The sequence below is a fragment of the Selaginella moellendorffii genome, unplaced genomic scaffold (genome assembly GCF_000143415.4).
Source record: "Selaginella moellendorffii unplaced genomic scaffold, v1.0 SELMOscaffold_77, whole genome shotgun sequence".
Taxonomy (NCBI): domain Eukaryota; kingdom Viridiplantae; phylum Streptophyta; class Lycopodiopsida; order Selaginellales; family Selaginellaceae; genus Selaginella; species Selaginella moellendorffii.
In genome coordinates this window covers 427,202-441,802 of record NW_003314338.1, presented here as the reverse complement: position 1 = coordinate 441,802, position 14,601 = coordinate 427,202, and the positions used below count along the sequence as shown (strand labels likewise).

The following is a 14,601-nucleotide window of genomic DNA, read 5'->3' as shown; positions in this document are numbered from 1 at the left end:
ATAATAAAAATATTTTTCTTTAATGATATTTTATAAATCTAAAACTCAGTAATAGTATAACAACATCATCAAGATATTCTTTTTATATTATGATGGACAAATTTTGATAAAAATAATTTATTTTTATTTCTTTTCATTTAAAATATCTAATCTAAACTCATATATGCATCATTAATTATTAACAATGGAAAAGCTATAGAATATCTACACCACACCTTAGTAGCTCATAGTTGACAAATACCAAAAAAACAAATTTAATTTAATTTATTCAATAGTCTAAATTTTATAAAATATACACTATAAATGAAATCACTTAAATATTATATTCACATTTTATCTTATAAATTTCAAATTTAAGAACTCACTAATCTCTCTTTAAAGTTACTTTTCTAAATTTTATAAAATATACACTATAAATGAAATCACTTAAAGATTATATTCATCTTTTATCTTATAAATTTCAAATTTCAGAAATCCTTAATCTCTCTTTAAAATTATTTTTCATCACACAAAAAACTTCTTGGTATTATTGTTTATATCTATTATCATTTTTGCTTTTTTATCATTCCATTGCAAATACTCTATTCATCTTTTAAATTGTTACCAGTGATTAGCAATTGCTATAGCTACTGCAAAAGGCTTGGATGAAGTTACTTTAGTCTTTTTGCTCTTTTGCTGACTAAATATGATAGGATCCTCTAGGCACTGATGCTTGTCTCCATGCAAGCCACCAACGTCACCTAAAGACTAACTTCACCTTGATGTTCAGCTTCTTGATTCTATCCATCACTTGATCAACCATTTCTTATTTGTCCTTGCATGAACTTCTCTTTCCCTTTTCATCCAGCTTGACATATAGAACCAATAAATGGTGAATGCTGATTAACGTGCAGCACCAGTATGTAATCAACTTGTCACAAAATAGAAGGTCTAGTTCTCTGGATAAAAATACCTGTGAATATAAATGTTTCCACCACTTAAACCACTTAAAGGTTTTGTGGACACATATGTTAAACCTGATATGCCAAATCTGAAATCTTAGTTGATTCCATCCAAGAGAATATAATCTCTATGAATTACACTGAGGACAATATTAGTTTGCATTACAAAACTCTAAACAATCAGTACACAGACCTAACATATAATCTTTTTGGACATCCATGGACTTTATCTCAGATAGTGGACATTGAAGAGCAAAGCAATGTCATCAAGTTGGCTCATTCCATTACCATTTTCGCTCATGAAATAATGTAACTTGTTGGTTCAATAGCAAGCTACCATGGAGGCAATTGGTGCAACTGGGAGATAGTGCTCAAAGCTGCTCAAAGATCAAATTGCTTCATCAAGGTCACTACATTGGTTTGTGTGTTGAAAGAGTGACTTTATCTTTTGCTAGATATTTGAACTATAAAATCAAACTTCCTGCCCCCATTAAATTTGACATTGAACCTAAGCTAACCTCCCAACCCTTTATATCTATCTTTAGGACCTAGATGATAGATTAATCTATGACATTACCAAAGTGCAAACACATATTAAGTTTGCTCACATGAAATGTTGGATGAATATTTGAACTAGCTAGCAAATTCAAAATGTAAACAAGATCCCCCACACGTAAAATTGTTCATAGCCCACAATACCGTAGAGACAACTTAGCACTGCCATCTCTCAAAGACTGTTATGCATTTAATAGCTTAAAAGAAAAATTATCACCAACTTTGTACTCTTAATAATGACAATGCTCATTAGTCAATGTTTTGTCTTAATCTTGAGCTTGCCTCATATTTAACTTTGCCAACTCAAGGTTGTCTTGCATATCCTCTAGGAAATCAAAAGTATAAGGTACCCAAACCAAAACCAAACTTAAACTCACGAGAGACTTAAGTTCATAGCCATACATTGCCATAAATGAAGATATGCCAATAGCTAATTGATGAGCACTATTATGAGCAAATTGAAGCAAAGGCAAGTACTTCTCTCATACTTTTTGTCAAGTCAAGTTTTCCCATAAAAAACTTTAGCATATCTTCTAATTTGCGCTTTCTCTACCCATCTAATTGTGGATATTTACCACTACTCATACTCAACTAATCTCTAGCTTATCAAAGATTATTTGCCAAAACTTAGACGTGAACTTGGGATCCTAATCACTCACAATATTATCAAGCAAACCATAGAGATTGAATAACTGGTCTACAAATAATTGAGCAAGTTTAGAAGCTTTAATTATCATTTTCACTAGGAAGAAGTGAGCCATCTTTGTCAAACGATCCATAATAACCCAAATAGCATCATTTCCTCAAAAGCTCTTAAATAAACCAATGATAAAGTTTATTGAGATGTTATCCTATTTATTCTTAAGTAATAATAGAGGTTAGTGAGTTTTTGATGATCAACTTTGACCATCTAGTAGGTTAAATAACCATATATATACTTTTTAACCTTTAATTTCATCCCATGCCAAAAAAAAATACATCTTCACCAATATATATATTCTCAATAACCCCTGGATGCCTAACACTTGGCACATTATGACATTCAACCAAAATCCATTTGATGAATTTGTTAACATAAAGAACCACCACACATCCTTTCTTCATTAGAATTCCATCTCATATTTTAAATGACACAAATTTATCACCTTTATCTTAAGTAAGCCAATTCTATTGTGTATCATCAAACTTGTAGCTTATATTGACCACAAAAGGCTTCTCAAGATACAAACTCTTCAACATAGTAGTAGAAATATAATATTGCTTCAAACACTAAAACGCCATTTGACACTTTTCATCTCAATTATGAATGGTAGTATGTTTTAATGTATTCTAGAGAAGATTGGAAAAGATTGATCACAAAAAGACAATCTTTGCTGTGATGTTTAACCTTTTGACAATAAAAATAATTGCCTCCTTCTCTCACTAGTCTAAACAATTTTTTTTAGCTTCATTGCCATTTCCACTTTTCGAGCCTTTATGGAGCAATGGTTGTTTCTTCCCCAAATATGAAGCATTGGTGGGTTGGTTATTATGTTAATTATTCTATACACCATCCAGTTGATTAAAGTTGATTGACAGTTTGGGTAAAAAGATCTAAGCCTTAATGATAGCATCAGTCAACATTGCTAGAGATCCTTCTTAACTTTCTACTACACATTTATTAAGCTCAAACCTTTGGTGAAACATTGCATGTTTAGCAATTTATTATAAATACCCATGAGACTAAGACAAAGATCACAGAATTTATAGATATACACATCCAAAAACAAAGTCCTTTGTTTGATCTTTAATAGCTCTTCAAACTTCTTGACAAATGAAATATTTCATCAAATCACTCTAAGAAGTTGGCTTAGGATTAACTTTGATATAGTTTAACCACCACGAAGAAGCATAGCCCATTAGCTTTGTCACCAAAAAATCAATTTTCACCTTATCCTCACAAGAATTGTAAAATTAACAACTTTCCCACAATTCCAACCAACTTCTTAACTATTACAAACATCTGATAATGACTTCCATTATAATCTTTGGCATGTTTAACATACTAATAATAATCATGGACATAAGATTGATTCAATTTTTGAGGGTTTATATGAAGTAGGAAGTTTTTAATGAGATTGACAGAATCTTTAACTTCTTTAATGTCACTTTAAACCTTAAAAATTTAACAACCTTGTTGCATAACAACATCATTAAAAATCTCTTCCTTATCATTATGGCCATCATCACTAATACCATATTTCTCATCAAGATTTATATCTCACTTATTTGCCATCCCCAAAAGAATAAATTATTCCAATACCAATGAAGTGAATAAAGAGTGAACCCAATTAAATCCCACAAGCCATAGAATATTCTTAAAATATTCCTATGGTGCATGGGTCATTGTTTGATTTTCCATGAGACGAAATTTTTTGATGAAAATTTAAAAAGAAAGAAGACAAATGTACATAATTATTCTATGCAGTTATGAGTTGTCCATGGGTTTTCTATTAGGTTGAGCTTTTCAGAAGGTGTAAGCTTTTTCTATAGCTGCTACACGACTCTTTTACTTTCTGTCGCTCACTGATCTGCCAAGCTCTCTCGCTGTGTGCGTGTGTGCATCCCTGAATAAAAAACACTGTTTTTCTTTTTTATTCTCCTTTGTACAGCAGAGGAGCCTGGTAGATCGGTAAATTTCAGGTGCTCACGGTTGATTTCGGGAGCGCCGCACAGAGAGAGAGAGAGAGAGAGAGAGAGTTAAGATGGCATAAAATTAAGATTTCACGTCAAAAATAAAAAATGCAAGATCTTGTTCAACGTTCTTTCTTCTTCGACTTTGAATCCGTAAAAACAAAATATTCAATAAAGAAAGAGACGTCGGCAGATTGAATTAAAAGATCAGGCTTGGGCATGGCGGCACTGAGCAGCATGAGCCAGAGAAAAGAGCTTGACTTAGAACAAGAAGAAGAAGATGCCACTCATGGCCGCCTTGCTAATCGGGTGCGAGCGGAGATTGGGCGCCAGCTCTGGCTCGCGCTGCCGATGATGGGCGTCAATCTCCTCCAGTATTCCATCCAGCTCGTCTCGGTGATGTTCGTGGGTCACCTGGGAGAGCTCGATCTGTCCGGCGCCTCCATCGCCAGCTCCTTTTGCAACGTCACGGGCTTCAGCATCCTGGTAAACAAACCCATTTCTCTTCTCCTAGGTATAAATGACTCAATGATTGATCTTCCAATAGTTAGTCCCCCATTTTCTTATCTCCTCCTCATGCAAAGCTTTCATTGCTGGATTTTATCTCTAGAACTTTGCTTGAGTCTTCTCTGGATATGATGGGTGATTGCTTGCACGGATTCTAATCCATCTTGGATTTTCCTACTGAAATAGCTGGGACTGGCGAGCGCTCTGGAAACTCTTTGCGGCCAAGCCTATGGAGCCAAGCAATACCACACGCTGGGAATTCTCCTCCAAAGAGCAATTTGTATCCTTATCATGATCTCGATACCATTAGCTCTCTTGTTCTACAACATGGAGCCAGTCCTCCTCTTCTTCGGCCAGGCTCCAGATATTTCTCTCAAGGCCGGGATCTACGCGCGCTACTTGATCCCGGGGCTGCTATCTTACGCTTTGATCCAGCCACTCATGAGATTTCTCCAGACCCAGAGTTGCGTGGTTCCAATGCTGTTTTGCTCTGTCGTGAGCTTGCTAGTTCACATACTACTCTGCTGGATCATGATCCATAAGCTGGGAATTGGAGCTCATGGAGCCGCGATCTCGCTCAGCATTTGTTTCTGGCTAAACGCTGGATTTTTTGTGCTCTTGGTGGCTTTTATCCCTCGCTGCAAGAAATGCTGGCCCGGATTTTCCACCGAAGCGTTTCGAGACTTCAAACTTTTCCTGAGGTTGGCGGTCCCTTCCGCGATCATGGTCTGGTAAATTATGGTTTTCTCTTTCGTTTTTTGTGCTATTTCTTACTATCTTTTTTTTTTTTTTTTGGCAGTGTGGAATGGTGGGCTTTTGAGCTACTACTTCTCCTCGCAGGACTTTTGCCAAATCCCCAGCTCCAAACCTCGGTTTACTCGATCATGTAAATGAGATTATAGATTGATTTTTGATTTTACTGATCACGGTAAAACCGTCCTTGCAGCTTGAACACTGTAAGCTTCACGTTTATGATACCTTATGGCATTGGTATAGCGGCCAGGTAAAATTTCATCCATTTTCTTACTGAAAAATCAAGGTTTGGTCTTTCATAGTACGCGAATTTCCAATGAGCTTGGAGCTGGCCAAGTTTCCAATGCGCGGTTTGCCTTCTTTGTCACACTTGGTCTCGCCCTCCTTGATGCTACGACAATGGCGATTCTCTTGTTCTTGGCTCGCCACTTTCTGGGAAGAGTTTATAGCAACGAACCAGAAGTTATCAACAATGTGGCGAAGCTTGGACCGATCATAGCCCTCATTTCCTTCATGGATGATATCCAAGGATCCATCTCGGGTAAGCTCATAATCGCTCCAAGAACTTCGGAGATGACTTTCATGGGATTTTATGATCGATCGTGAGAACTTTAGGTGTTGCGAGGGGTTGTGGATGGCAAGCAACTGCTGCTGCTGCAAATCTGGGAGCTTACTACATTGTTGGTGTACCAATCGCTTACAGTCTCGCGTTCCATTTCGGCCTCAATGGAAAGGTGTGAATGATCGTGTTTTGTTACTCCTGATCGTCAAAGTTTTGTGTTCCTCTCAAATCGAACAGGGACTAGTGATTGGAATTCTTTGTGGAACAGGCACACAAGCGATAACCTTCCTTTTGATCTCTAGTGTCTTCACAAACTGGGAAAAACAAGTAAGAAATCTAAATCTCTCTTGGAAGTTTTGGTTCGACATCGATTTTAAAACTTCCTCTTCCAGGCCGAGAACGCGACCAAGAGAGTCGAGACCTCGGCAACTTTACCATTACTATCTTAGATCATGCCGTACTTGAGTACGGTAGAATGTGACACGTCACAAGAATAAAATCTAAATCTGGAAGGAATTAGAGGAGCGAGGAGCTAGAAGAAGAAGATGGTCGCCTTCAATCGGGCTCGAGCGGAGATTGGGCGCCAGCTCTGGCTCGTGCTGCCGATGATGGGCGTCAATCTCCTCCAGTATTCCATCTAGATCGTCTCGGTGATGTTTGTACTCGGGAGAGCTCGATTTCTCCAGCGCCTCCATCGCCACTTCCTTTTGCACCATCTCGGGATTCAGTATCTTCTCTATAAATTCTTAGTGAGTTCTTCCTCTTGTTCTTTAGCCAAGTTTATCACTGTTCTTCAAAGTTTGCGAGCTTGCATTGGTCTTCTTCTCTGTTTGATTGTTTTGCAGCTGGAACTGGCTAGCGCTCTGGAAACTCTTTGCGGCCAAGCCTATGGAGCCAAGCAATACCACACTCTGGGAATTCTTCTTGATCTCGCTACCATTTGCTCTTTTGTTCAACAATGTGGAACCCTCAAGGCCGGGATCTACGCCCGTTATTTGATCCCGGGATTGCTATCCTATGCTTTGATCCAGCCACTCATGAGATTTCTCCAGATCCATATCTGCGTGGTTCCAATGCTGCTCTACTGGATCATGATCCACAAGCTGAAGCTGGGAATTGGACTCAGCATTTCCTACTAGATAAACGCTAGACTGTTTGTGCTCTTGGTGGCTTTCATCCCCCGCTGCCAGCAATGTTGGCCCTGATTTTCCACCGAAATGTTTCGAGACATCGAAGTTTTCTTAAAGTTGGCAGTTCCTTCAGCGATCATGTCTGGTAAATTATGTCTTCTACTTCTTTATCACATTTTTTTACTTTTTGATTAGTTTTGTTTAGTGTGGAATAAGACGGTAATTCTTTTCAGGACTTCTGCCAAATCCCCAGGCATCGGTCTATTCGATCATGTAAGAATGAAGTTTAGTCGGAAGGTTAAACTCCTTTGATATATGAAGATATGAAGGAACCTTGGTCTAAGAAGCTATAACACTCTATGATTGACGTGGTATTGGAATATCAGCCAGGTTCTCCTTACATTCTTATTGATCAGAGTTTTCAAGTATTTTTTCATAGTACGCGAATTTCCAACGAGCTTGGAGCTGGCCATGTTTCCAATGTTTGTGCAGTTTTCGTTCGTTGTCACGCTTGGTCTCGTGCTCGTCAAGGCTAAGATAATGGTGACGATCTTGTTCTTGGCTCGCAAAGAAGTCGCCAAAGCTTATAGCAGAAGTTGTACCATACCTCTGATTTCCTTCATGGATGATATCCAAGGATCCATTTCGGGTAAGTTCATATCAATCCTCCAAGAACTTTATGTTGATTCTTTCGTGATTCTTTCTATGATTTTTATGGATTGACTGTGAGAACTTTAGGTGTTGCGAGAGCTTACTACATTGTTGGTGTACCAATCGCTTACATATTTGCTGTCCATTTCGGCCTCAATAGAAAGCTATAATTTCTTATCACTGTTTATCGTTTGAAAATCTTATAGGGTTTAGTGATTGGAATTCTCTGCGAGTGCTCTTTGTCATAGCTTCAACTTACCCTCGAGGACAAAATCTTTCTCCAAAGTCATATTTCATGAACACTTCCACTTGGAACTGTCTCCACACTTCAGAAATGGAGCTTGAAGTTAAAGTCTTAATTGCATCAATTGCCAATAGGAATGATGAACTTTGACCAAAACTGGTGGAGAGAGAAAGAGAGAGAGCTACATGGGCACCATTCTACTTGCACTATAGTTGATTTCTCTTTTGGGAATGGAAATTATTTTTGAACACTTCTTTAGCACCCCTCTATCTAATCCATGCTTACTCTCACCAAAATTACCAACTTTTAGTCTAAATCTCAACTCAGTTTTGGGTCTTTAGCCTCAAAAAGGATTTTGTTGGAATATACTCTAGGGTCACTTCGACTTGGCCACAAACAAAATGATATTGGATCTCTATATGCTTTACCCACCCATGAAACACTGGATTTTTTGAGATGGCAATGCAGCTTTTGTTGTCTGTAAAAAGTGGAGTGGCATCCTTTTGCTCCTATCCAAGTTCCTGTATCATAAGCCTTAGCCATACTATCTCCTTTGCTGCTGCTGAAGCTGCTACATACTCTGCTTCTGCACTGGAAAGAGCCACCACAGTTTTCTTTTTACTCCCTGCTGCCTCAAAAAATAAACAACATACTCCAAATGTTGATGGCCTAGTATCCACATCGCCTACCCAATCTGCATCCGAGTATGCAATGAGTTTGACTGTAGAGCTGTTATCTCTTTCATAGACTAAACCAAACTGCTTAGTCCCTTTGAGATATCTTTCATGTGTTTCTTTGTTGGATAAGAGGTGTAGCGACTGAGTACTCCAACTGCAAAGCAATGTCAAGTGGAGATGTATAAAAGGCTGCCAACAAGTTTCTGGTATGGTCTGATATCTTGAAGTACCTCAAGTTCAGAATATTGAGAGAATTTTGTACTAAAGACCATTGGCATTGGAGCTGATTTGCACTTTGTCATGCCGTGTTTATGAAGTATTTTATGAACCTATGCACACAATGTGATTGCAATGTGGGAACGATCTGGACTTTGATGAACTTCCATACCAAGGATTTTCTGGACCTTCCCAAGAGCTGTCATCCTATACCGCTACATCAAAATTTGCTTGACCTTTTTAAGGTACTCTTTTCCATTGCCAACAAGCAAACAATCATTGATATACACTACCATGACTAAAACATTTGTTCCTTCCTACTTCTAATAAAGGTTTCCATATAAGTTGAGCTTTCGGAAACCTTTCTTCTGCAATAAATTATTCAAGCATTTGTACCACCTGTTTTAGCCCATAGATGGATTTTCTTAGCTTCCAAACAAAGTCAAGACCTGCCTTAAAACCTTCTGGTTCATGCATGAAGATCTCCTTGTTCAAAGTGGCATTTAGAAAAGCTATCTTGATGTCCATATGATGATCATGTAAACCAAACTTAGTAGCAAAAGTTTTTAGTGTCCTCAAACATGCCACCTTCACGACTGATGAGAAGGTCTCTTCATAATCAACACTTGAAATTTATGGAAAACCTTGAGTTACAAGTCTAGTCTTGTACCTCTTGATGGTGGAGTCTGGGTTGTATTGGATCTTATACACCCATTTCCTCCCAATGATCTTTCTTCTAGGTGGAGCTTTACACAACTTGAAAATGCTGTTTTGATTGTGACTGTCAAGTTCTTCCTTCATGGCCTAGATCCATTTCTTTGCATCTGGTCCTGAGATAGCTTCTTGGTACGTGCTTGGCATGTGAATGCTCAGGATTTTTGGTCTAGGATGTCGTAATGTTCTTCCAGATTCATCCCTCCCTCTGTTTTGTGTATCGAAATTCAACTCAGCTATCAACCTCTTAGATTCTGGCCTCCTTCAATGGTATTGTGGAAGTTCTTCAGCTTGAGCTGTTGCTAGAGGCTCTTGAACTTCTTGATTTTGCTCAAGATTTTCAGCTTGGGAGCATTGACGGTCATTTCTATGAAAGTCATCAAGAAGGAGTGTGGTTGTCTTGAATGCCTAAACTTAGGCATAACTCCACACTCTAGAAGTTGCTACAAGCTCTTCTAGGTCTGGTTCCCACCATTGAGATTTTGCAAGATGATGATCCTTGTACAAAATGCCTTCATCAAATATAACATCTTGTGATACAATCACTTTACACTAGTTTGGGTGATAGATGTGATAACCTTTCTTGTATCCATTGTATCCAATGAGAAAACCAAGGACACTCTTGTCATCAAGCTTCTTCAAATCATCATTGAGAACTTTAGCATAAGCAAGTGAGCAAAAAACTTTCATGCCTGCCTATGCTTTGTTGACAACCTATCTAAACCTCCTTTAGAATGACATCCCTTTTTCTAGCTGAAGGGATTCTATTCTGGACATGAACTGCTACTTGAATAGCTTCTTGCCAAAAAAAGTTGGGAAGACTAGTTGCTTTTATCATAGATCTCACTGCATTCATGATTGTTCTAGTTTTTCATTTAGCTACTCCATTTTGTTGTGGTGTAGCTGTACATGTGAACTCTTGCCGAATGCCTCTTTCAAGACAAAAAACCTTGAATTCATTTTATGTGTACTCTCTTCTCGAGTCTGAGTGCAATATCTTCAATCTTCTATCCAACTACTTCTTAGATTGCTTAAGAAAGATCTTGAAAGCTACAAAAGCATCACTTTTTTTGCTCAGATACACCTTCTAGTGAAGTCGTCAATCATCATGAAGTAGAACTTCCCTAAGAGTGACTAAACTTGCATAGGACCACAAAGAGCTAAATGCACAAGATCTAAAGGTTGCTTGGTACACCAAGATGAATGAGGAAAGGAACTTTGTGCATGTTTGCCAAGTTGACAACCATAACAAATATGTTTTACTTCCAAGAGTGGATCATCCAATCCATCCACCAAATTCTATGACTTGATGGATTTTAAAAGATGCACATTTGTATGTGCAAGTCAAGCGTGCCAAAGAGCTGTCTTATTCTCCACATTTGCAGTCTTGAAAATGCCTAGAGCTATTGAGGAAACTAGAGGTCTTTTATGAACAAAAGCTCATATAAATTTCAAACCATTCTAGCAATCCATACTTCTCTTATAGATTCCTTAACAAAGCATTTAGTTTTGGTAAACCTTATATCCATCCCATGGTCAATGAGACTTGCAATAGAGGCCAAATTGTGCATAATGCCAGGTATTAATAAAGTTTGCTTTATTTTAAAGACTCCTTGCCCTTTAATCGGCACTACACAACTTCCATTACCCTTGAGTACTTGAAGTCCTTCATTTCCCATTTGAACAATTTAACCTCCTCGAACCAATTCCTATCCTTCATGACATGCCCCTTAGCTCTTGAATCTAGCACTAGACTACCAGAAATTGAGTTTTTTTCTAGCAACTAAGCATACTACTGGATCATCCTCACCCTGGTCTCCCATGGATCCAGAGTCTTCCACAATAGCTACAAATGGAGGACATCTAGCAGCTGTATGGTGCTTGGCTGCTCTTCTTGCTTCTTCCTACAAGCGAACTGGACTATTAGCCTTTACATGTCTAGTATTCAACTTCTAGCAGTAGTAGTAATAGCTGCTATTTTCTTCCTCATTATCCTCAAATTCTTCTGCTCTAGATTGTGGTTTGCATCCTTGTCCTTGCAAGCACCCACAACCACGTCCTCATCCTTGGGGCAATGCCTTCCTCTTCCATGATGCTAAGTCATGACTGCTCTAGCAAACTCCACATGTGAAGTGGCCGACCAAGAACTAGCATCAATTTTTGTCTTTATCATGCCCTCAATATCATCAATCATAGTGGCAGTGTTGCAAACATTGATAGCAAAAGCTTGATTCAGCTTCTCAAAAGCCTTACTAAGTGCCAAAAATTTTCTTTCTTCACTGTAGCCACACTTGCTTTCCTCCAGTTCCTAAAAAAGATGGCAAAATCTTGGAAGAGAACTTGCAAATCCTTCTTGCTAGTGTGGCACTTTGATAGGATTTTTGTCTCAATCACTATGATCTCTGAGTAGTCCTTTGTCTAATATGCACAAGGAGGTGCTCCCCAATTCTCCAGCAAACGTTGCATATGCTAGATGCTCTACTAGCTTCGATTTGATGATAGCTCAAGCAACTTGCTCTTGACTGCTATTGTGAGTGGACTCAGTGGCTGAAGAATTAGCACTTTGGGGAGATGTGACCATGTCCCACACCCCCATCAAGCTCAACACTTTCATTTGGTCCCTCCAGTACCAAAAACACCTTGAGCTATCAAATGGCTGGAGATTTATAAGAATGGTAGTAGCCAATTGCTCCATCAACAACAAGAGCAAGAAATAGGAATAAAGAAAGACAAGAAAAGTGATGAGACAAAAGCACTTTGATAGCATGAAAAGAAAACAAGTTATCATTCACATATCAATCACGCTCTATATACAAGCTTTGGTGCATGATTCTTGGACATCTGAGTAGATTAACAACTACTACCTTCCACATAATTAATGTATTACCTAACTAGGTAATACATGTACATACATACATGTATTTACAAACGTTTACACCATCCTTCCCTTCGAAAGATGAAAACTTCAAATGGAATACTTGGAATTTTTGCTGAGTGATTATAAATTACCACAAGAATTTGAATCTCCAACAAAACCATCAACAAAGTTGCTGACAACCATGATTAAAATAAAATCCAAAGTTATGACACAAGCACCAGTCGACTACGAAATCCCAATGAATCAATTGTAACTTCATATACAGCTGCCAAATGTTTAAACTAACTATGGAGTTATAATTTTCAACTGAAGAAAGGAAATTTGAGAGCCACAACAGTCCATAGAGCACTATTGCAGCAAACAATACATCCTATTTGTAATTCTGCCTGTTGATGATTCTCAAAGACCATGATTAACTCGAACTCACAATCATAAGCAAAACTTGCCTTTACATCTTCCCTTCATTTAACATTTAAGACTTATGTTAATTTAGACTCACAACCATCATCTTTATTTAGCACTATACATGAAAGGTCGAATTCACTTCATTCATCTTTCATATCCTCTTTATCCCCTTCTCAAAGGAAAAAAAGTTTTAAAACACTAGTTCTATTTAGACTTGTTGCACTTGTCCTTACTTTACCATTTATATTTGGCTTCACTCCATTATCACATTAGTTTGGCTTCACTATGTTAGGGTTGGATGTTTTATTTAGACTTGTTATACTCATTCTCAATTAACAATTTATGTCATTTGTCTTTGCTTCACTACCGTATCCATTTGTCCTCACTCCATCATTATGGCTAGACTCTTGTTTGTCCCCTTTACCCCTTCCTTCGAAGAAAAAAAAGTTTGAAATGTTAGGGCAAAAAAGAGAAAGTGAGAAAAAAAAGGAAGATACATTATAGAAGAAAAAAAAAGTCCCAAAGTTCATAACAAAGTTGATATAATCGAAATCACAGTGTCTTCCTCTTTCTTGCTGTGAAGATTGTGGGGTGAGCCTTGGAAAAGAATCGAACCATCAGTGAAACTCGATAGGGTTCTTATGGCAGATGTCAATGGTAACAACGAAAGAAGGTGGTGGAGAGCTCAGGTTTATTAGATTTAATTAACTCAAAATTCTAGGTCCAATTATATGTATACAATGCACATTTTTTAATATAAACTAGGGTTTTTAGGCTTGCATATTTATGTATTCCTTTTCTATGTTCCATATACTCACAGGATAGAGAAGTATTGGAAGAAGAATTTTTAATAATTGTCAAAGCAGAAATAGGGAGAAAACAAGGAAACATATTCAAAGCCTAAAGAACAAAAAATTTGTTGTGATAAAATACTTTAGCTAGCACGAGATAAATAAGAAATTCACACCACTCAACCTCTTCAACACAATTCAATATTTGAAAAAAAAGAAATTAAGTCTACACTCTCAAGAGAACACAACAACAATAATAAAACAAAACCTCTTAACATTCACAATTAAGGATATGTACTCAATCTAAAACTTTAGCCAAAGTGATTCAACCTTAGGAATAGAGGAATATTTAACATTAAAATTGATCAAAAACTTTACCAAAAAAACAAAAACAAGATTATTAACTTCCTGTATCTGGGGTTAAATGTTCTTGGTTTGAATAATATTGAGTTGGGTGACTTTTTGGGAAATTCAAATTCATGAGTTTACATTTGGTATTAGAGGGGTCTTGGGTTTGACTTTGTTGATTAGTTAAAGGAATTTCAACATACATTTAGTATCAGAAAGGTCTTAGATCCAACTTTGTTAATTAGTTAAAGGAATCATACTATATGTTGAGATTGACATCTGGCAAAATTAATTTGCCTTTAGCTAGGTTCAACTCAAAAGATAGAGTGTCAAAAGAGTAAGGGTTTTAGGAGAGTTGTGGTTTTCAACTTTTGTTCACGAGGACGTGAATTTACATGGTTTGAGATTGGTAGATTATAAGCAACCAAAAAGAACGACTCAAAAGAAATAACAACACACTAAAGATGGGTGCAACACCAATATAATCAAACCTCATAGCATCAAAAGCTCGATCTAATAAAGTGCCTCAAGTGACATACTCCTTGATTAATGATAG

At 37.4% G+C, this 14,601-nt stretch overlaps 2 protein-coding genes across 2 annotated transcripts; both read left to right on the top strand.

Moving 5' to 3' along the window:
- The first annotated feature begins 4,332 nt into the window (after positions 1 to 4,332).
- Positions 4,333 to 6,510, top strand: LOC9642890 (protein DETOXIFICATION 16). Its single transcript, XM_002986900.2, has 8 exons — positions 4,333 to 4,655; positions 4,863 to 5,407; positions 5,476 to 5,562; positions 5,623 to 5,679; positions 5,732 to 5,970; positions 6,045 to 6,163; positions 6,229 to 6,318; positions 6,384 to 6,510. Exons 1-8 carry the CDS (start codon positions 4,389 to 4,391, stop codon positions 6,438 to 6,440), a joined length of 1,461 nt encoding a protein of 486 aa, XP_002986946.1. The 5' UTR covers positions 4,333 to 4,388; the 3' UTR covers positions 6,441 to 6,510.
- LOC112341138 (protein DETOXIFICATION 14-like) lies at positions 6,444 to 7,130 on the top strand. The gene is made up of 3 exons (XM_024660744.1): positions 6,444 to 6,448; positions 6,678 to 6,733; positions 6,844 to 7,130. The coding sequence occupies exons 1-3, from the start codon at positions 6,444 to 6,446 to the stop codon at positions 7,128 to 7,130; spliced, it is 348 nt and encodes a 115-aa protein (XP_024516512.1).
- Positions 7,131 to 14,601: the final 7,471 nt, after the last annotated feature.